This window comes from Microcebus murinus, chromosome 2, assembly GCF_040939455.1.
Source record: "Microcebus murinus isolate Inina chromosome 2, M.murinus_Inina_mat1.0, whole genome shotgun sequence".
In the NCBI taxonomy this organism is placed as follows: domain Eukaryota; kingdom Metazoa; phylum Chordata; class Mammalia; order Primates; family Cheirogaleidae; genus Microcebus; species Microcebus murinus.
The window spans coordinates 61472587-61495773 of NC_134105.1; the positions used below are offsets into that span (position 1 = coordinate 61472587).

The 23187-nt window shown below is 36.0% G+C and overlaps 1 protein-coding gene across 4 annotated transcripts in view; it reads right to left on the reverse strand.

Moving 5' to 3' along the window:
* The window catches only part of ZZZ3 (zinc finger ZZ-type containing 3), a 111290-nt gene that overhangs the window by 58974 nt on the left and 29129 nt on the right, over positions 1-23187 (reverse strand). For 3 of the 4 annotated variants that reach the window (XM_020282460.2, XM_012787533.2, XM_012787542.3), the window contains exons 2-4: positions 10564-10691; positions 8654-8807; positions 1416-2971 (exon numbers count right to left, since the gene is read on the reverse strand). In XM_020282460.2, the coding sequence (XP_020138049.2) occupies positions 1416-2920 (1505 nt within the window). In that variant the 5' untranslated portion in view covers positions 2921-2971; positions 8654-8807; positions 10564-10691. The remainder of the gene's footprint in view (positions 1-1415; positions 2972-8653; positions 8808-10563; positions 10692-23187) is intronic. The other variant, XM_012787581.2, reaches the window with a different exon arrangement.

A 23187-nucleotide genomic window follows, 5' to 3' on the forward strand; every position in this document is an offset into this window, starting at 1 on the left:
CACCATTATTACCATATCAATATTATATACCACATCAAGATTCGAAACTTTGATCCCATATATACCAGAGTACGGTAATTGTGGCAACAAAAACATTAGAAAGATTCCTCAAGAATGGTGTGGAAGCTCACACCTGTAACTCTAGCACTCTGGGAGGCTAGGGGGCAGAGGCAGGAAGGAGGATTGCTTGAGCTCAGGAGTTCCAGACCAGCCTGAGCAAGAGCAAGACCCCATTTCTACTAATTAAAAAAAAAAAAAGAAACAAAGAAAGAAAAAAGAAAAATTAGCCAGGCATTGTGGGGCGCCTGTAGTCTCAGCTACTCAGGAGGCTGAGGCAAAATTGCTTGAGCCCGGAATTTGAGGTTGCGATGAGCTACAATGACGCCACTGCACTGTGACCCAGGGTGACAGAGCAAGACTGTCTCAAAAATAAATAAATAAATAATTTTTAAAAATTTGAAAACTGTGAAAAAAACTCCTCAAAGTATTTTTGCGCAGCACATATGATCTGATTGCGGTATTAATTTAAAAGCCTATCCTGTGATAGTAAAGGTGATTAACTTATAAGTCCATCTTTTCCTGTTGCTCATATTTATGATGAGTGCTATTTGATACATTTCCTTTCAGGAATATTTAGACATAGCTCCAATTCATTTGTGTTACTGTCTAGAATAAAAGAAATCTAAGCAAAACTGTGAAGAATTTGGACACAGAATTCTTTATTTTCAAAAACCCCTTTAGAGCAAAGGTTGAGAGTTGATACCATTTTAAGCGACAGTCTTCCTTTATATTTAATATCAGAAAAGGCTGTGTTAAATGTTTTATGTAAACTATAGTATGACTGTAGACTAACTCTTGCTAATTAAAACATACTGTCATAGTGTGATCAGTAATATTTACTTCTCTAAGTCACAAAAATCAAAGATGCATAAAGCACATTTAAAAAATTTTTTTTAATTGAGAATTAAATATAACTAAGATAAAAGTAGATTTCTAGCCTACTAGATCTCCCATATCTAGATGTTGTCTAAGCACTTATTGTTCTCCATTATATGGAACTATAAAAGCGTACTGTGATAACTCAAGATGTTTCCATTTTATAAATTAACTCAAATGGTATAAAACTTATTAAAGAACAAAAACACCACCAACCATGTCTTTTCTAATCGAGATGTGTGAAATACCAGAACTGGCAAGATTATGTCACCGAGAAGAGTAATAGAGTTTTAAAGTCTGTCTTTTTTCACAGCTTTCTTTTTTAAGATTTGAGAAAATCATTATGTTAAACCTAAAATTTCAGCTAAAACATTAATTTTTAGCTGTAATAAAAATACTATAAATGGACATTTATGGATACTAAAAACTTGGGGAATAATAAACAAAGCAGAAGTCATGGTTACCATATTTACACATACTCTTTGTTGTGTTTCAGTGCCACATGATCTGATTCAAAGTAATAAACATCAGGATCATCATCTTCCTCTTCGGTAATGTGCTGATTGGCACTCTCTTTGGCAGATGGCAAATGTCCAATATTGAGTCTTGCCTCTGAGGGTGGCATACTGAGTCCTTCACTTCCATAATTTTGAGAGTCACAGCGTATCCCTTTCTCATTTTGAGAAATTTCATCAGGATTTGTAGGAGACTGACTTACATTATCACTAACAGTTGCATTTGTTTCATTGGGACTAAGATTATTCTCCTCAAATTGTCCATTTTCTCTGCAGGGAGAACTGTTTTTAGTGGGACTGCCTCTGGTAGGGGCAGCCCTTCGTGGTGAGGTTCTCAGGGCATAACGATGTTCTTGAGGTTCCGATAAAGATATCATTTGAGCTGAAACACAGTCTAAAACTGAAGATGGTTCTGGTTCTCCAGAGACTGGCATACTCTCAAGACTTATGTCCAGGTCGTTATTGGTGTTTTGATTACACTGCTCTTTTGAGGCACTGCTATCTCCCACCACATCTACTTCCTCCTCAGAATCTCTGAAAGATGACTGAATTTCAGAAATGGGGCCTATAGCTGGCTCAGTAGTCAGCTGATTAACGTGTTCCACCGGCAGGCAGGCAGTTACTACTTTGTGGTCCTCCAACTTGACCTGCACTTCTGAATTCGTGCAAGGCACGTTATGGTCTATATAACTGTCCTCCTTCCTACTATCAGGGAACACTGAGGTTTGGGTATCCAAATCCCCATTTTCAGCTACTGATTTTTCCTGTAACACATAGGAACCAGTACTATTTTGTTTAGTGTTCCCATCAGGCTGACAGTCATCACAGTTTATAACAGCTGAATCACTGTCATCGACACCATTAACAGCCAAATAGCCTGTGATTTCTTCAACTACTGCAGAATTAAGTGGCCCTTCCTCACTAACATTCACCTTTTTAATTTCCCTTTTCTCACAATCATCCAGTATAAGACATCGACAAGCTCGTTTAGTCCCTTGAAAATCTGCATCATTGTCCACTACTGTATTCCTCTGTTCTACTGATTCCTTGTCTGGTTTTACAGGCGAATCTTCTTCTGAACTGTTTGGTGCTTCAGATCTAAGACAACGCTTAATTCTTTTTAAAACTGGTGAAACAGGTTCCGTTTGCCTTCTCTCACAATTTTCTACAGCCTGCCTTTCTATGTTATCCTTTTCAGAAGAAGAAAGTCCTCTTTTCCTAGGGCTTACCCATGATTCTCGGGTACTTTGCTGTTTTAAATCAGTGGTTCTTCCATTATTATTTCCTTTCTGAATTTGCACAGGCTCTGGTCTCTTCTTTGGTGATCTTGATCGTACTTGAGAATGAGAAGAGATTTCTTCAGGGTGAGCAATGCTACGGTTCCTTAAAGTTCTACCACAAAAAGATTCATCCAAGCCGTTTAAACCCACTGTTGATCTTGTAACACGAGTAGATCGGGAAGCAGCCATACTATGGCAAGTCCCTACAATACGGTCATCATGATCCACTCATTGGGAAACCTTCAAAAACGTAAACAAAATAATGAGAAAAAGGTAATAGTTAATATACCTAGAACAAAAGCATGAAACTATAACTTTTTAATCCAAGTATAGCCAATATTAATAAATTACATGATAAAAATTATTTTATTAACATTTCCTATAATGCTATTAATGATAGCTAACAATTTTATGGCATTTAATATATTCCATGAATCTTTCTATACACTTTCTATATATATTAGTTGACTTAAGTCTCACAATTCAGACAGATGCTACTATTATCACTACTTTACAGATGAAGAAGGCAAAGACAGTTTGAGTAAACTGTCCATTGTCACAATGCTAGTAAGTGGTAGGCAAGGGCTCTAGAGACCAAGCTCCTTATCTGCCTCACTGTATATCTATCTGCCTCTCAAATAGGCACAAAGTATCCAGAAAAGATCTATCTTAAACATGCAATTTCATCTTGGTTATTAAAACAATAATCTTAAATTTATATAGCAGCTATCTTGAAAAACTATTCTCATCATTTCTCATATTTTCTCAAAACGTTCCTGGGAGATAGATAGGCAAGCTCTCCTCTTCTTCATTCACTCTTACAAAATGAGTTTCAGGTCAAATCCCTTGATAACAAACAATCTGGAATCCAAAAAATTCTGGTTGTAGAATTTTTGTAATGCAACTGATGGACAGAAATCACAATCCTAGCTTGCACTGGCTAAAAGCAAAACAAAGCAATGCCAAGCCTTCCAACTCTCTAGAAATAAAGCCATAAATTAGCAAGTGAAAGGAAGTATTCTAAAGAGGATAGAAGAAAATGGAACAAAAGCCTCGGAGGTAAACATTTACATTTAAGAAATCAGGAGTACACACACAATCCCACTCTTTCCTTCTCTGAACTCCTTCCTATGCCAGTTTTGATGCATGATTTGGGGGATGAAGAGGTTTTGTGGTGTGGATGCTTGGTGTTAATAAGACAGAAACGTGAGGGATATTGAAAAATGCCCAGATTAATCCATTTGGATAGACACTAAGCGATTTAGTGATGTTTTCCAAAGGTTCTCCCAAGAAGCAGAATAAAGGAGTTGTTAACATTTCAAGTCTCTATTCCCCTGCTCCTCTTCTATTCAGCTTTCACAAGATACTTGGCCACTGCCTAGCTTTGAATTAGGGGACAGGATGGTTGTTAAGAGAAAGAGGTCACTGATGGCTGTGGTACAAAGTTCCAAAATCCCCTTCTCCTGCCTTTGGTCATCCTTCCAACAGCCTCCCTCCTCTCATATAACCCTCCAAATGCCATTCTATCTCCTCTCTCTGAAAATCAAATAAAATCTTTCCTTTCCTCATATATATGCTTTGCCTCAACTGAGCATCTAGTAGTGGAAAGGTTAGAAGAAGTACAGAAGACAAAGCAAAATGCTACCACATACAAAAAAGGAACAATAAAGGAAATTGTCTCCCTTTGCCTGCAGACAAATGAATTGAGAAAGTGCCTTGTAAAATATTTAAGCTGGCTGAATTTGGTTTTGTTTCAAAGTATGGCAAACTTTGAAATTTTTAATTAACAACTTTTAAAAATCTTACAAAATTCTCGAAACCAGCCCTGGAATTAAAGCATGATTATTTATTCTAGAGAATTTCACAGTAATAAAGTGAAAAATAAGTACGCAACAGTAATTAGAACTTAGAAATACGTTTCTTATAGTAAACTTTCACTTGTTTTGGGATTCATTAAAGGAACCTCTGACATGTAATTGTTTTTTGCTAATATCCTGTAATCAAAATTATAATCTTTCTGTTTTTATCCATAAGTAACAAACACTGGATGTCCCATAAATTTCCACTTTTAGTTACAAAAAGCTTAAATTTCAAGTGATGGTTTAAAAGAACAAAAACTGAAAAATATTAAAAACAATGTATTTGTTTCATGTACCCAAATCTGTAGTTCTCAAATTTGAAGATTCCTGATTTTTAAATATTAAATACATATGCAAATACACACAAAAAATGTTAACAGTAAGTTAATTTTATAAATTACTTACAAAATGTAACACAAGTATCTTTATGCTAATTCAATTATGTTCACAATTTATGGTTCAAAGTGAATACTAGCAATAGTAATATTTTATAAACACACACACAAAAATCTGTTAATCTTTAACTTTTTAAAATGCAATGGTAATTAAGGGCATATAAACTTCTTAAATGATTCTAATAAGAGGGCTTCCTGGACCTTTTCTTTCCACACCAATCCAAATGAAAATCTCTGTCTAGAAGTATAAACTTCTCAAGAGACTACTTTGGATGAAATAAATGTATTATTAGTAGTGCTCAGAACCTCTAATAGAGTATACATAAAAATCAGTATAAAATACCACCTAAGAAGGGCCTATCTTATTTCTTCATCATTCTAGTGATTAAAATATTAAAACACTGATTAATATGAAAGATTAAATATCAAAACACTGATTAATATAGTTTAATAAAGATTAAATTTCTGTTTCTTTTGCTCCCTAAAAATGTTTTTATTTCATTCAACAACTACCACGAAGTCCAAGTTTTAGGATTTTCAAGTCCTATACTACTGATCTGTATTTAAAGAGAACCTGTTTTATACCAAGGATCCTTTTAATACCTCAAACTCTTGCAACGCGATCATGGGCATCTCCTGGAAGCTTGTTAGAAATGCAGAATATATCAGGCCCTGCCTCAGACCTACCTACCACTGAGTCAGATTCCTGGATGATTCATATGTACTGCCTTAGGTCACTGCACTCAGACAGAATTCTAATAAAATAATAGTCATCAACAGTTTCAAACTAAATGAGACCTATTTATAATTCTCTTTAATTCCTTATTGGATCCTAATAATTAAAAATTTATAAATATGCCATGATCCCTCTGGCTAAGGAAGCACCAAACAGAGGACTATAAAAATCTCTTGCCTGAAATTAACACGTTACATACACTTGACGTATTAAACTAGTTTTTAAAAGGTTTGTTTTTGTTTTTGTTTTTGAGACAGAGTCTTGCTCTGTTGCCCAGGCTAGAGTGCTGTGGCCTAGTTCACTGCAACCTCAAACTCCTGGGCTCAAGTGATCCTCTTGCCTCAGCCTCCTAAGTAGCTAAGACTACAGGCATATGCCACCATGCCCGACTAATTTTTTCTGTTTTTAATAGAGATGGGGTCTTTCTCTTACTCAGGCTGGTCTCAGAATTCCTGATCTGAAGCAATCCTCCCACCTCAGCCTTCCAGAGTGCTTGATTACAGGCGTGAGCCACTGTGCCCAACCTAAACTGGTTAAAATTAAGATTAGCATTAAATAAAATTTTACCAATCTTCCCTTTGATGATCTTTTCTACTATTCTAATCTTTTTCTTCGTATCTTTTCTATTTTGGTTAGGCATACCTAAAGGCATATACTTTCTATATAGTTAGCTAATAAACTAAGCATGAAATTCAACAAAAAGGAACTAATGGCTAGGACTGGTGGCTCATACCTGTAATCCTAGCACTCTGGAAGGCCAAGGCAGGAAGACTGCTTGAGCTCAGGAGTTTGAGACCAGCCTGAGCAAGAGCAAGACCCCCATCTCTACAAAAAATAGAAAAATCAGCCAGACGTCATGGCATGGTACCTGCAGCCCACCTAAGCTACTCAGGAGGCTGAGGGAGGAAGATCACTTGAGCCCAGGAGTTTGAGACGGCAATGAGCTATGATGTTACTACACTGTACTGGGGTTACAAAGTGAGACTCTGTCTCCAATAAAAAGCAGGGGGAGGGGAGGAGGGAAGGATTAAAAAGGTCTAGATTAGCCAAGTACAGAAGCATGCACCCACAGTCCCAGCTACTCATGAGGCTGAGGCTAGAGGATCACATGAGCCCAGGAGTTCGAGAATAGCCTGGGCAACATAGAGAAGACCTCATCTATTAAACAAACAAAAGAAAATCTACATTATCTCAGGCAAGTCTCAACACTGTTTTGCCATGCTCAGCAAAGTATTATAAACTAAAGGAGTTGTTTTCCTCATTTTAGCTAAATAATACAAAGTTACTGAAGAATCCAATTAAGAGGTCTGGAGCACAAAATTATATTCCTGCCAAATATTATGTTGCTAAGGGAAGAGAAATGAACTCATTTACAAACTATCTCAGAAAATACCCTTGCTGGTTGACTAAATAGAGGGTACTCTGATAACCCTAGCCAGTGCCCATTTGGAAATAGAAATTCAATCACTCTAGTTTTAGAAGTAGGGGAAATCATTAGTTAATATATTCATATGGACAAAACCCAATCTAACAAATAGACTGAAATTTTTCCTGTATGCTATCCACCAACTAGTAAGTAGTGAGACTTTCTAAAATACAGAAGATCTCCAGGTCTGTTATGAGCCAAAAAGAATAAAATAAAAAATAAATAAAATACAGAAGGAAGAGAATGTGATCAACCACTAGAAGTGACCAGACTCCCCTTCCTCTCTTCTCCATCCTCATAAATTTTCATCATACTGGAGGGTATATCTCAGATAGGCCAGTCAACCAAATTTCAGCCCCATATCCTACCCATAATTCCACATATCTTACCCACTTATTTGTTGTTAAACTACCCTCCCCTAAATTTGAACCTACTGTTACCCAAATCTAACTACAGGATTATGAAACACTCTCTAAAACACAATCCGCTATATTTCAAATGATAAATTTCTAGCCCCTGTGATCACATCTGTAGAACTGTATCAATAACAACTAAAAGGAGTAATGATTAAACAAAAAAGGCTCACCTAGTGACACACTGCTCCAGCTACTTACTTAAGAGAAAGAAATCTCAAAAAGATATTTCAAAGACCCTGGCTGTAAGCTTTGCTCCTTATTATCATCACCAAAGTGGTATATTTTATTTTAACTGAGGGGCTGGAAATCTCCATCAATACCAATGTTCTAGTTGATGTTGATTATCATAATATTTAGTTTTACTAAGTGACAATTTTTAGGAAACTAGTCATGATACCAGTATATAGTCACATAGACAAACCAAAGTAAAAAGAGAATAAAAGCAACTGGGAAGTGTCACCAATGATTACTTTTCTAGTTGTCTAGAACATAAACATGAAGTGTTGAATAATGTTCAGGCTATGCATGTCATATACTTCTTTTAAGTTAAACTACTTCAGCTGTGCAGTTATCACCATAACTAAGGTTAAAAGTAGAAGGGTAAAATCTAGGGACCCACCCATGCAATTCAACTTAAGGTTCTTAATATTCATTCACCTTTTTTAAGTCTGGGAACTCTATTATGTACTGTCTTACATAAGGGGGTTTCTTCTTTCTTTCCCATTAAGAGAAGCAGATATATGACAGATGATTGATAGACAGACAGATAGATAAATGTGAATGAATATACACTTAAAAAGACAATTGGGAGGAAAGAGAATTCAAGGAATTTCACAATGCCCTTTGAATCAAAAATACTTAAGGTATCAAAGATAGATTTAATGATCTAGAGATTCCAACATACTCAATCACTTCATTTATCCCCTTTTGGGAAAAAAGTGGGAAAATAGTTCTACATGCCTATAAACAGCCAGCCAGACTATACAATTTTCCACAGAGGATAAAGTATAGAAAAATAGCAAACCCCTCCCACAAAAAGAAAAAAAAACAAATACAGTTATCTTCACTACTGCAAAACTAAATAACTTACCTGTACAACCAAAGATCTATCATTGTGGTAATAGTATCTCTTTTCCTTATATCCTGAAGGAGTTGGAGCTATGATCTAGAATAGAGCTTAAGCATCAGGGTGTCAGACTCTCAGCTTCAGCCATGGAGAATACTAGAACCTCCTAAATTCCTTTCTTTAAAATAAAATAATAAAAAAAAGAATTAAAGAAGAAAATTAACTTATGCTAACAGATTTATTCCTTCTATAATAAGAGGAAAAAGCAGGTAAGAGAATCTGTTCATAATGATATCTTCGGTGCTTCCTGGTAAGTCTGTAGCCTCAGGGATATTAAGAAGTTGAAATAGGATTTTTGGAAATCAACAAAAACAAACCAAAAAGAGCTTGAAATAAACCAAATACTTATAACTACTCAGTTATTAGCTTGAGTAAAAATATGACTCAGTTCTCTTCTACAGTCTGCTCTAAGGCAATATTTTTTTTGCTATGACCTAAAGATTGCCTTGATAGATTTTTCATAACACAATTTATAATCTCTTATCTTAGAGGACTTTCCAAATTTTGGACTTTAAGTATGCAAAACTGGAAACTGAACCACAAAAAATCATTTAGGTTATGTGCACCAAAGAATCAACCAAGTCTTCTATACCTACAGAATAACCTTGCTGCTTATTAAAGTAGCAAAAGATAAAAATGAAAAAGAAAATTTCTATTACTTTTGACATATGTATTTTTAACAAGGACGAAAACAGTAAGAATTTTCTTGTTTTAGCACCTAGTTAGCCAGATATTTTAATTAACCTAATTACATTTCATTGCTTGGAACAGTCTGGTTAATTAAATTTTTACTTTATAATAATGTGTTATGATATCCTCTTCAGAGAATGTACAATCTGGGTAAATGCGTTATTATAAATGCCCATCTGGAAACAAGGAAGAATACCAGGAAAAAGACCAGCACATGTTTATGATGGAAATTGTCACTTTATTACAAGCATTAAAGTAGATATTTTAAAAGTGACACTATTTTGGTGAAGTGTTACAATTTAAAGACTGATACAATTATAAAACCTTATAAGCTAAAGTTATTGTATAATAAAAATAGATTACTGTTTTAGTTAGAAGGGGAATAGGGCTAATATCTGTAGATGCAACCTCTCCCAATATGCCTTACAAATTCTTTTAAAAGCACAAGGTAAGAAAATTATCTAAATATAGCCATTTAATACTACAGTACATTAAAAAATGTTCTCAGTTAACATGCGAAGGGGAAGCACAGTAAAAACATGATCCTAAAAGAAGTAACCCCTGACTTGAAAATTCACTCTTCTTATAACAAAAAGGCCAACTGACAACTAACTCATTTGTACCCAACTCTGAAGCCTTTCACAAACATGGTAAAACACTACATTCTATAGCATGAGAAGGTGGTGGCAAAAGTCAGAAGCAAAGAGGCTCTACAACGTAAAATATGTCTCTGAGCATACAGGAATGTGCCCATTCTAACATTCTATCAAGTTCTAGTCAGCCACATTACTACCCTACTCCTATAGGGTTCCCATAAGGTATAGATGATGTTCCTATAGGGTATAAATGATGTTCTTATAGTGAACCCTATAAGAACCCTATATGTTTTTATAGGGTTCTTATAGGGTTCACTATAAGAACATCCTTTACTACTACCCTATAGGAACCCCTATAGGGTTCACTAAAGGAACATCATCTACTATGATATTTATCAGGCAAGAACATCTGCAACTATTGCTTTCACAGTAGAACTGATACTTACAGCTCAGTTCTACCAGCATTAAGATAGACAGGATCCTGCAGATGTGTTTCTTAAAAGCCTGATACACTGAAAAAGAAACTTAAGTCAATTACTTCTAACTAAACCCCACGTGGCCTTAATTAAGATCACATTTTTTTCTTACCTTTTTTAAAGTGTTTCGCCTAGTATTTGATTCCCAATCGTCTTATCTGTCATCACTGTTAATGTCCATGTTACACTGAGACTTCAGGTATTAATTATTTATATGGTTGTACTAGCACAACTTGGTATCTGTGAAGGGAAACCACAATACAGTCACTATGGATGTGTTACTATTTATAGATCTGTGGATAAAAGCAGTAATATTTCTAAACACTTAAACAGCACACTTCATTTCCTAATAAATTTCACAAACTATTCCTTACATTTAATTGTGAAATACATGTTATCTTGAACAAACTAATTTGCTAACACAAATTCTTCTCAGAGAGTACTCATATACAAGCTTTCTAAATTTAATTCTAAATTAAAATTCTTACAAAGTTGACAGTTCCTCAGATTCCTTTTCTTACTACCAATACAGATATATCTTATTTCCCAGAAGTCTGTAATTGCTCAACATTAACAGAAAAGTACTTTTTTTATGTTTTATGATTTATTAAGGAATGCATCTATAATGCTTAAGAATGAAGTATAAAAAGATCATGACTTTAAATGTGACTTTAAAATATTTGATATCTTTTAAAGTAATCTTTTGTGCCTTCAATTATCCCTCTATAGACAAATTATCCCTCTGTTAAAGGTATTTTGGAAGTAAATAGAAAATAAATGTGATTTAAAAGAAATCAATGTAGCTGCACAAACATTCTTTAAAAGCAAGCTTCTTAAAAACAAACTTGGTTGCTGATTACAAGTCTAAGAAACACATCCATGTGTTTACAATGATGACAAAAAGCATCATATCAAACTTTAAGTCATTTTAGGCCAGGCGAGGTGGCTCACGCCTGTAATCCTAGCATTCTGGGAAGCCAAGGCAAGAGTGAGACCCCGTCTTTACTAAAAAAATACAGAAAGAAATTAGCTGGACAACTAAAAATATATACAGAAAAAATTAGCCAGGCATGGTGGTGCATGCCTGTAATCCCAGCTACTCAGCAGGCTGAGACAGAAGGATCGCTTGAGCCCAGGAGTTTGAGGTTGCTGTGAGCTTGGCACTCTAGCCCGGGCAACACAGTGAGACTCTGTCTTAAAAAAAAAAAAAAAAAACCAACTTTAAGTCATTTTAGCCAGTTTATCAGTGAAAAAAACGAGCTACAAAAAAATGTTGATTCATACAAAAAGAAGCCTATGAATGGTATTTTAAAATGATTCACCATGGTGTGTCGCTCCAAATTCTACACAATAAAAAGAAGGTATTCTCAGTCAAAAGTTTCATTAACAATATAGAGCGATTGAGAAACACCAATATTTATCCTCAAACATAATTCTCTATTCATTTGTTCTGAACCATTAAAAAATATCTTAAATTAGCACCATAAAAAATTTAACAAAATGTGAGACCAGAAACTATAAAGGCACTAAAAGAAAACAAAGGGAAAACTCTTCTGGACACTGATCTCAGCAAAGAATTCATGACTAAGATCTCAAAAGCACAGGCAACAAAAATAAAAATAAACAAATGGGACTTAATTAAACTAAAAAGCTCCTGCACAACAAAAGAAATAATCAAAAGAGTGAAAAGACAACATGCAAAATGGAAAAAATATTTGCAAGCTATACATCTGACAAGGAAACTAATATTCAGAATTTACAAGGAACTCAACAACAAAAAACAAATAATCCCATTAAAAGGTGGGTGATGAGCATAAACAGACATTTTTCAAAAGACAAACAAATGGCCAACAAGCTTATGAGAAAATGCCACTCATCACCAATCATCAGAGAAATGCAAATTAAAATCACAATGAGATATCATCTTGTATCAATCAGAATGGCTATTACTAAAAAGACAAAAAATAACAGATGTTGGCGAGGATGCAAATTGTTGACAGAATAGAAGCCAAACTCTATAAAATAACTTAAAGAGGTTTATTTTGAGCCAGATTTGATGACAATGGCACACAGCCATGCCCAAGAAGCCTTAAGCAAGTGGACTGGCTATGGTTGGGTTACAGTTTGGTTTTACACATTTCAGGGAGACAGGAATTACATGTAAAGTTGTAGGTGTACTTTGATTTTGCCTGAAAAGATGGAACATCTCAAAGCAGGGAGCTTACAGGTTACAAGTAGGTTGAAATGAAGTTTTGTCTTTCCAGCAAAACATGATTTTTGAAAAAAAATAATAAAAATGATGTAATTAAATTCATATAAATATTAAATTAAAAATTTGTATTAAAAAAAGTTTTGTCTAAAGGCTTGAAATACTTCAAGTTAAGATAAATAAGAAAGTCTGTTAATCAGAGACATGCCACTGGCCATATACCCAGACTCAAGTGATTTGCTATGTGGATTGAGGACCTGCAGGTATGGTTTAAGCTTTGCATAGCCTTTTAGGCCTGTTAAGGAGTTACAAAGGATATTTCCAAGAAGGCAGGGGAAAATGATGAGGCGTATCTGACCTCCCTTCTCATGGCTAGCAACTCAGTTGACCGTTGGCCAACAGGGGGTCCATTCAGTCAGCTGTGGGGGAAGATTAAGATTTTATTTTAGTTCACAAGAGAAAAGGGGACTTTATTTATATACTGTTGGTGACAATGTAAATTAGTACAACCTCTATGGAATACAGTATGGAGATTTCTCAAAGAACTAAAAATAGAACCACCCTTTGATCCAGCAATCCCACTACTGGGTATCTACCCAAAAGGAAAGGAAAGAATCATATCATAAAAATACATACACTGGTATGTTTATCACAGCACTATTCACAATAGGGAAGATATGGAATCAACCTAAGTGTCCATCAACAGATGACAGAATAAAGAAAATGTGGTATATATACACAGTCACAAAAAAGAATGAAATCATGTCTTCTGCAGCAACAAAGATGGAACTGAGGCCATTACCTTAAGTGAAACAACTCAGACACAGAAAAATACCACAGGTTCTCACTTATAAATAGCAGCTAAATTATGTTCACACATGGATGTAGAGTATGGAATGATAAGCAATGACGATTTGGAAGGGAAGGGGGTGTAAGAAAGGTGGATGATGAGAAATTACTTAATGGGTACATTATTTCAGTGATGAATACACTAAAAACTCTTGCTTTGCCACAATGCAATATATCCATGTAACAACATTATACTTGTATTCTATAAGTTTATACAAATTTAAAAAAAATTAACACAGATCTAAGTATTCCTAAATTTAAAGGTTGTCACCACCTCTCTTGTAATAGGCATAAAAATTAAACTAGCCAAAACTCTAACAGTCCCTATAGTGTTCATTTCATTTGCTATACATTTCAAATTTAAACATTCAGCAACAATGCTATATGCTTTCTGTAGCACATACTTTGAATTATGACAAGTTACAATAATTTTTATTTGAATTATTTAACTATAGTAACTTATTTCCAGAAATTTAAAAAACTTAACTATTTTGTCTTTTTAAAAGCAGGCAAAATGGAAAATAAACTATTTAAGTCCTATTACTAAAGCCTTCTTATTTATTCCTTAGTACAAAGTTTTGCTTGTTTTCAAGTACTAATAAAATTTGTCGACTATTCAAGCATTCCAAAAGCAAACCCCAAAACCAATCATCACTAAAAATAATTACTTTTCCTACTACTTGCAATCTACTCTGGTACTACTACATTTAACAGATTACAGAACTTGAGATTCATAGAACTTGAGATTCAGATTACAGAACTAGTGATTCACACATATAATCACTTTAAAAGACTACCAAAAATTTCACTAGAAAATATTAGCAGTTTGAATGATATAGCAAAGTTATAAGACACACAATTTACTATAAAAATAAAACTGTGAGGCCGGGCGCGGTGGCTCACGCCTGTAATCCTAGCACTCTGGGAGGCTGATGCGGGCGGATTGCTCAAGGTCAGGAGTTCGAAACCACCCTGAGCAAGAGCAAGATCCCGTCTCTACTATAAATAGAAAGAAATTAATTGGCCAACTAATATATATAGAAAACATTAGCCGGGCATGGTGGCACATGCCTGTAGTCCCAGCTACTCAGGAGGCTGAGGCAGGAAGATTGCTTGAGCCCAGGAGTTTGAGGTTGCTGTGAGCTAGGCTGACTCCATGGCACTTACTCTAGCCTGGGCAACAAAGCAAGACTCTGTCTCAAAAAAAATAAAATAAAATAAATAAAACTGTGAAGTTCAAGCTAAATGCAACCAAAATTATGAGACACTACAAATTTTTTTTAGTTTTATAAGAGCTTGGAAAAAATCAAAAGAAAGGTTATACTACACACATTAAGTTCCTGATTCTTCAGTTGTTACAAGTGAAAATACCAAATATGTGTATTATACAATGATTTTAAAAGAAAGAGATGTTCAATGTCACTTGTAAAAAGCATTAAGATAATGGTCAAAGACAGAAACACCCTTCCTAGACAATTAACAGTTACTTGCTATAAAGGGCCAAACCAAATTTTTATTTGGTACAAAGCATGACCAAAGAAGAACACATTTTCCTGGCTCCCTAAATTGTTTAGAACCATAGGTTCAATGTCTTGGATGCCTTCTACAGTTTTAGAGATAAGCCTATTTCATAGTTAACAGAAAGACAGCAAGAAAAGTATCAGATTTGGTGGAAGGAGATGGAAGCATGAATCTCTGTCTTTAATAATTAACTCAGGATGGGCAAGTCACTTTGCCTATCTGTGCTTTATTTCTTCATCTATAAAATTAGAGATATAATATCAATCTAGTACCTTTCATGGTTATTGTGAGGTTCAGAAAAGATCATGTTGGTGAAGTACTTCAGCATACTGACTCTCAAACTTTAGTGTGTCTAAGAAACCAATGGACCCAATCGCCCCAGAAATTCAGATTCAGCAGGCCTGGACATGAATGCATCAATCTTCATATTTACTTAAGCACTTCACATCATTCCAATGTAGGAGCTTCCCAATGATGCTCATACTCTGAAAAAACCACTCTATATCATATATATTATATATATAAAATCGCTGTATATCACTCTGTATCTTCTAAAACTTTAGTGTTGGCCGGGCGCAGTGGCTCACGCCTGTAATACTAGCACTCTGGGAGGCCGAGGCGGACGGATTGCTCAAGGTCAGGAGTTCAAAACCAGCCTGAGCGAGACCCCGTCTCTACTATAAAAATAGAAAGAAATTAATTGGCCAACTAATATATATAATATAAAAATCAGCCAGGCATGGTGGCTCGTGCCTGTAGTCCCAGCTACTCGGGAGGCTGAGGCAGGAGGATCGCTTGAGCCCAGGAGTTTGAGGTTGCTGTGAGCTAGGCTGACACCACGGCACTCACTCTAGCCTGGGCAAGAAAGCGAGACTCTGTCTCAAAAAAATAAAAAATAAAAAAACTTCAGTGTTCATTAAGTGTTAACCTAGGTACTCATTTAAAATGCAAATTTCTAAACCTCACCCAGAAATTCAGATTCAATAAACTTAGGATGGAGCACAGATCCTTCATTTATTATTATATAGGTGATTCAGAGTAAATAAGCCCTGCACTAGATTTTTCCTCTTAAATATTTCTCAAATTGTTTCATATCTCTGTATTATCATCATCAATGACCAACTTTAGGCCTTCATCATCTCTCATTTGATCTAACCCAAAAGCCTTTTAATTATTCCTTCTACTTACATCTTGTCCCATAAAAATGCATGGTCTACCAAGTGAGATATCACTCTCCTATCTAAATAAGATAAAGCCTATAATTGCTTCCAAGCTTACTACTTGGATAGTTTCTAGGTTGCAGAGTAGGGAAGGCGATCCAAAGCAACCTCAGTGGTTTCCTTGAGTTAAATGAGGAAGGGAGGAATCTGGGGAAGCCAACGTAGCTACACTCTCCACAACAAAAAAAGAAAGATTCAGAGAGGGAACAAGATCTCAGTAGATCTTCAGAAGTACTGTTTAAATACTGATCAGTATCCAAAGGAAAGACACCCATCAGTGAGAGTATGCTGGAAAACGTAACAACGGAAGGTTTACTGGTATTTAGTTCCTAGTTTACAGGGTTACTAATGGTGTTGATACTTCCACTATGGCTAATTTCAAGCTATTAACATAGTATCAATGAATGAGAAGTTGATAAGGAATATATGGTAGTGTATTATACATTATATTTCTACCATAAGGACATAATAGATGTAAATTACCATGAGTGCACAGAAATAGTAATATATGAATTTTCAACATTTATTTATTACTATTGTTCTTAGTGTGATTGATTTAATTATGTGTTGTGTTTTTTGTTGTTGTTGTTTTTTGAGACAGAGTCTCACTTTGTTGCCCAAGCTAGAGTGAGTGCCATGGCGTCAGCCTAGCTCACAGCAACCTCAAACTCCTGGGCTCAAGCAATCCTGCTGCCTCAGCCTCCCAAGCAGCTGGGACTACAGGCATGTGCCACCATGCCCGGCCAATTTTTTCTATATATATTAGTTGGCCAATTAATTTCTTTCTATTGATAGAAAGCGAGACAGGGTCTCGCTCTTGCCCAGGCTGGTTTTGAATTCCTGACTTGGAGCAATCCACCGCCTTGGCCTCCCAGAGTGCTAGCATTACAGGTGTGAGCCACCGCGCCTGGCCTGATTCAATTATGTTTGCATAATTCAATTCTATTAGGAATTAAACTAGTTCACAAACTTCCTCACATTTTAACAACTGCCTTGCAGGGCAGAAAACAGGGCCAGATATAGTTTGTATATCTACCAGCTATAGTGGAAAACTTTATATAATTCACTGTACAGCAAGTACAATGCTCAGTACACCACTACTTTCAGTAGTGGTACAAAGTGACCTCTAGACTAAAGACTATCTGGTCCCACCTAACAGATTTATAAAACAAGCCTCGAAAGAATAAAGTCATTTCCAAGGAGCTTAACTATTAATATATCCCAGAACAAAGCCCAAGAATATTTACAGGAATACAAAAGCATCCAGCACCAAACAAGGCAAAACTGACAATGCCTGGAATCTAATCAAAAATTACCAAATATATTGGCCGGGCGTGGTGGCTCACACCTGTAATCCTAGCTCTCTGGGAGGCCGAGGCAGGCGGATTGCTCAAGGTCAGGAGTTCAAAACCAGCCTGAGCAAGAGCGAGACCCCGTCTCTACTATAAATAGAAAGAAATTAATTGGCCAACTGATATGTATATAAAAAATTAGCCGGGCATAGTGGCGCATGCCTGTAGTCCCAGCTACTCGGGAGGCTGAGGCAGAAGGATCGCTTGAGCCCAGGAGTTTGAGGTTGCTGTGAGCTAGCCTGACGTCAGGGCACTCACTCTAGCCTGGACAACAAAGCGAGACTCTGTCTCAAAAAAAAAAAAAAAATTACCAAATATAAAAAGAAGTGGGAAAATACCATTCATAATGAGAATATTCAATCAACAGAAAAAAACCTGTATAAGACAAAGTTACTAGAGAAGAACATTAAATCAGTTATTATAACTCTTGCTCACATGTTCAAAGAGGTAGAGGGATAGATTAAGTATGTTAAGTAGAGATATGAGATTTTTTAAAAACTAAAATTAATTCTTCTGTTAAGAAAAACACAATGTTTCAGGTGAAAAATATGCTGGTTGGGATTAACAGCAGATTAGACACTGGAAAGAAAAGCCTAATGAAACCAAAGGCATAGCAAATAGAAACCATGCAAAATAAAACGCAGAGAGAAACAAGACAGGAGACAGCATATATATAAATGAGTTGTAGAACATCATCAAGAAGCCTAACATATGAGTAATGGGAATCTACGAATGACTGAGAGGCAGAAAAAATATTTGAAGAAATAGGCCAAAATTTTCTAAATTTGATGGAAATTATAAATCCACAGATCAAAGAAATTCAGTAAACCCAGGCACAAGAAACATCAAGAAAACTACAGTAAGCCACCTTATAATCCCATTGCTTAAATCAATAATAAAAAGAATATCTTAAAAGCAGACAGAGAAAAATACTCCAAAACAAAAACAAAACTAAGAATAACAGCAGACTTCTCCATGGAAACACAAACCAGAAAACATATCTTTAAGGTATTAAGAAAAAAAAGACAAAAAAGGAAAAAAAGTGTCAAGCAAAAATTCTATATCCAGAGAAAATATCTTTTAAAAAATAAGATGACATAAAGACAATTTCAAACTTAAAATGTTAAAAGAATACATCACCAACAGATGTATGCTACAGGAAATGTTAAAGAAAGTTCTCCAGTAGAGGAAAAGATACTAGATGGAAGTCTAGATCTATCCAAAAGAAAAGTATCAGAAATGGTAAAAGTAACTTTACATTTCATTTGGAACCAGAGAAGGCCCTGCATATCAAGAGCAATTCTAGGCAATAAAAACAAAATGGGAGGCATTAATATGCCAGATATCAAACTATACTACAAAGCTGTAGTAATTAAAACAATATGGTATTGGCACAAAAATAGGAATATTGACCAGTGGAACAGATCTGAGAACCCTGATATAAAACCATCCTCATATAGCCATCTAATCTTTGACAAAGCAGACAAAAACATACACTGGGGAAAATAATCCCTTTTCAATAAATGGTGCTGGGAAAACTGGATAATCACTTGTAGAAGGCTGAAGCAGGATCCACACTCTTCACCTCTTACAAAAACCAACTCACTCTGGATAACAGACTTAAACCTAAGGTATGAAACTATTAGAATTCTAGAGGAAAATGTTGGAAACACTCTCCTAGACTTCGGCCTAGGCAAAGAATTTATGAAGAAGACCCCAAAGGCAATCACAGCAGCAACAAAAATAAATAAATGGGACCTGATCAAACCAAAAAGCTTCTGCACAGCCAAAGAAACAGTCATGAAAGTAAACAGACAACCTACAGAATGGGAGAAAATTTTCCCATCCTACACATCTGATAAGGGGCTGATAACTAGAATCTACTTAGAACTCACGAAAATCAAACAACCCTATCAAAAAGTGGGCAAAGGACATGAACTTTAGAAACTTTTCTAAAGAAGACAGAATAATGGCTAACAAACATATGAAAAAATGTTCAACATCTCTAATCAGGGAAATGCAAATCGAAACTACAATGAGATATCATTTATTTCCAGTAAGAATGGCCTTTATCAAAACATCCCAAAACGATAGATGTTGGTGTGGATGCAGAGAGACAGGAACACTCCTACGCTGGTGGGACTGCAAACTAGTTCAACCTCCGTGGAAAGGAATATGGAGATACCTTAAAGCGATACAAGTGGATCTACCATTCGATCCAGCAATCCCATTACTGAGACATCTACCCAAAAGATTCAATGACACTCTACAAAAAAGACACTTACACTCGAATGTTTATAGCAGCATAATTCATAATTGCAAAGCTGTGGAAACAACCCAAGTGCCCATCAATTCATGAGTGGATTAACAAAGTATACCATGGAGCACTATTCATCTCTAAGAAACAACGGTGATATAGCACATCCTGTATTTTCCTAGTTAGAGCTGGAACCCATACTATTAAGTGAAGTATCCCAAGAATGGAAAAACAAGCACCACATATATTCACCAGCAAACTGGTATTAACTGAGCAGCACCTAAGTGGACACACAGGAAATACATTAATTGGGTAGTGGGTGGGTATATACATACATAAGTGAAATGTGCACTGTCTGGGGGGTAGTCATGCTTGAAGCTCAGACTTTGGGGGGGGGAGCAAGGGCATTATTTGAAACCTTAAAATTTGTAACCCCATAATATGCTGAAATAAAAAAAAAAGAAAATTGAATAAATAAATAAATAAATGGTAAAAGTAAAGGTAAACATAAAAGACTTTCCTCCTAGTTTTTAAATATCTTTTAAAATTTGGCCTGATGCAGTAGCTCATACCTACAGTCCCAACACTTTGGGAGGCCAAGGTAGAGGACTGTTTCTTTTAGAGTGATGAAAATTTCTGCAATTAGGTATTGGTGATGGTCACCCTACTGTGTGAATATACTAAAAATCACTGAACTATACACATTAAAAGGGTGAATTTTATGGTAGGTGTGTATCTCAACTTTTTAAAGACAGGAGATTATAAATAACTTCTTGTCAATAAAGCCATCAATGTAGATGTAATGGACAAATTACTTGAAAAACCACAAACTTCCAAAACTTACCCAGGAAGAAATCTCTTAAATATTCTTAAAGAAATTTAAGTTACACTTAAAAACTTACTAACATACTCCAGGCCAAGGACCACATTCCTCATAAACATAGATGCAAAATTCTAAACAAATTTTAACAAACCAAATCCAATATATATTTATCCCCAAAATGTAAGATTGGTTTACATGTACATAAAGTTGGTTCAATGCAATTCACTCTTTATTAACAGACTGAAAATAAAACAAAACCCATAAAATCATCTATACAAATACAGAAAAGGCATTCTGACAACAATCCAACATCCATCTATGGTGAGAGAAAACAGATCAGTAGTTTACCACCAGATGTGAAAGAGGGTAGCAGGAGTTTGGAAAGATTAGAAAATGGTCTGAGGAAACTTTGGGGAGATGGATATGTTCATAATCTTGACTGTAGTGATGGTTGCACAGTGTACACATATATCAAAATTTAACAAACTGCATACTTTATTTATTTTTTTTTTTTTGAGACAGAGTCTCACTTTGTTGCCCAGGTTAGAGTGAGTGCCGTGGTATCAGCCTAGCTCACAGCAACCTCAAACTCCTGGGCTCGAGTGATCCTTCTGCCTCAGCCTCCCGGGTAGCTGGGACTACAGGCATGTGCCACCATGCCCGGCTAATTTTTTCTATATATATTAGTTGGCCAATTAATTTCTTTCTATTTATAGTAGAGACAGGGGTCTCACTCTTGCTCAGGCTGGTTTCGAACTCCTGACCTCGAGGCAATCTGCCCGCCTCGGCCTCCCAGAGTGCAAATTGCATACTTTAAATATTTACAGCCAATTATTCCTCAATAATACTACTCCAAAATAAACCCAAGAAACATAGCAGTTTCAAGGACACAGGTTAAAATCTAACTATTTTAAAAAGTGTGCAAATTGTACCTGGCTTTTCCATCGCTACCTAATTCTATTCTAAATCCTCCCTAGTAGCTAACCAGATTGAAATTGTAATCTCCAATCATAGAGGTTTTCAACCATCGCAAAGTATTAGAATCACCTATTACATTTAAGAAAAAAAGATAATGGGAGTTTCCGATTCCATGGGACTAGAATTAGGTCTAGCTGTAGATTTTTATAATTTTTAAAATTTTATGTTTGTGTTTAACTTTTCTACTGAAGTATAATTATGCATAAAGAGAAGTACATGAATCATAAATGTATAGCTTGATGAACTATCACAAAATGTAGAGGTATATATTCTTTAAGAATTCCAAGGATGAGGCCGGGCGCGCCTGTAATCCCAGCACTCTGGGAGGCCAAGGCGGGTGGACTGCTCAAGGTCAGGAGTTCGAAACCAGCCGGAACAAGAGTGAGACCTTGTCTCTACTAAAAATAGAAAAATTAGCCAGGCATCATGGTGCATGTCTGTAGTCCCAGCTACTTTGGAGGCTGAGGTAAGAGATCGCTTGAGCCCAAGAATTGGAGTTTGCTGTGAGCTAGGCTGACGCCATGGCACTCTACTCAGGACAACAGAGTGAGATTCAGTCTCAAAAAGAAAAAAAAACAATGATTTGACATTTTAAAAGGATCATTCAGACTGCTATGTGGAGAACAGACTTGTAGACAGCAAAAGAGCTGTCTTTTCTAAATGGAACATGGTTTAGGAGGCTGTCATTACTATAGAAGAAATAATGGTGTAGGACCAGTGGAAGTGGTAAGAAATTATTCACTTTAGAAATTTAGATGTTGAAGGCAGCCCCAACAGAATTTGCTAATACACTGTATCTGAGGCTTTTAGAGAGAGTAAATCAAAGATTCTTAAACCACTCTTCCTCTGCCTAGGCAGTATTCCTCAAGATTCTGTCCTAGTCCTCCTCCTGTTCCTGCTGTCTTTCATCATTGTACAATCATTTCACGATGCGGAAGGATCCTAAATCTAACATTTCCCTTCTGAGCTTCAGTTCCTAGTATCCAACTACCCGCTGGACTCAATAAGAACCTCAAATTCTACTTGTTCAAAACTGAATTCACCATATTCCCTTTAGCCCTAATAAACTAGTTTTTTTTTTGTTGTTTTTTTTTTTTTTGAGACAGAGTCTCGCTTTGTTGCCTAGGCTAGAGTGAGTGCCGTGGCGTCAGCCTAGCTCACAGCAACCTCAATCTCCTGGCTCAAGCAATCCTTCTGCCTCAGCCTCCCAAGTAGCTGGGACTACAGGCATGCGCCACCATGCCCGGCTAATTTTTTTATACATATATATATTAGTTGGCCAATTAACTTTTTTCTATTTATAGTAGAGACGGGGTCTCGCTCTTGCTCAGGCTGGTTTCGAACTCCTTACCTCGAGCAATCCGCCCGCCTCGGCCTCCCAGAGAGCTAGGATTACAGGCGTGAGCCACCACGCCCGGCCTTAAACTAGTTCTTAATGACACAAAATACCCTGAGACTACAGGCATGCACCAACACACCTGGCTAATTTTTTTTTATTACTTTTGTAGAAACAGGATCTTGCTATGT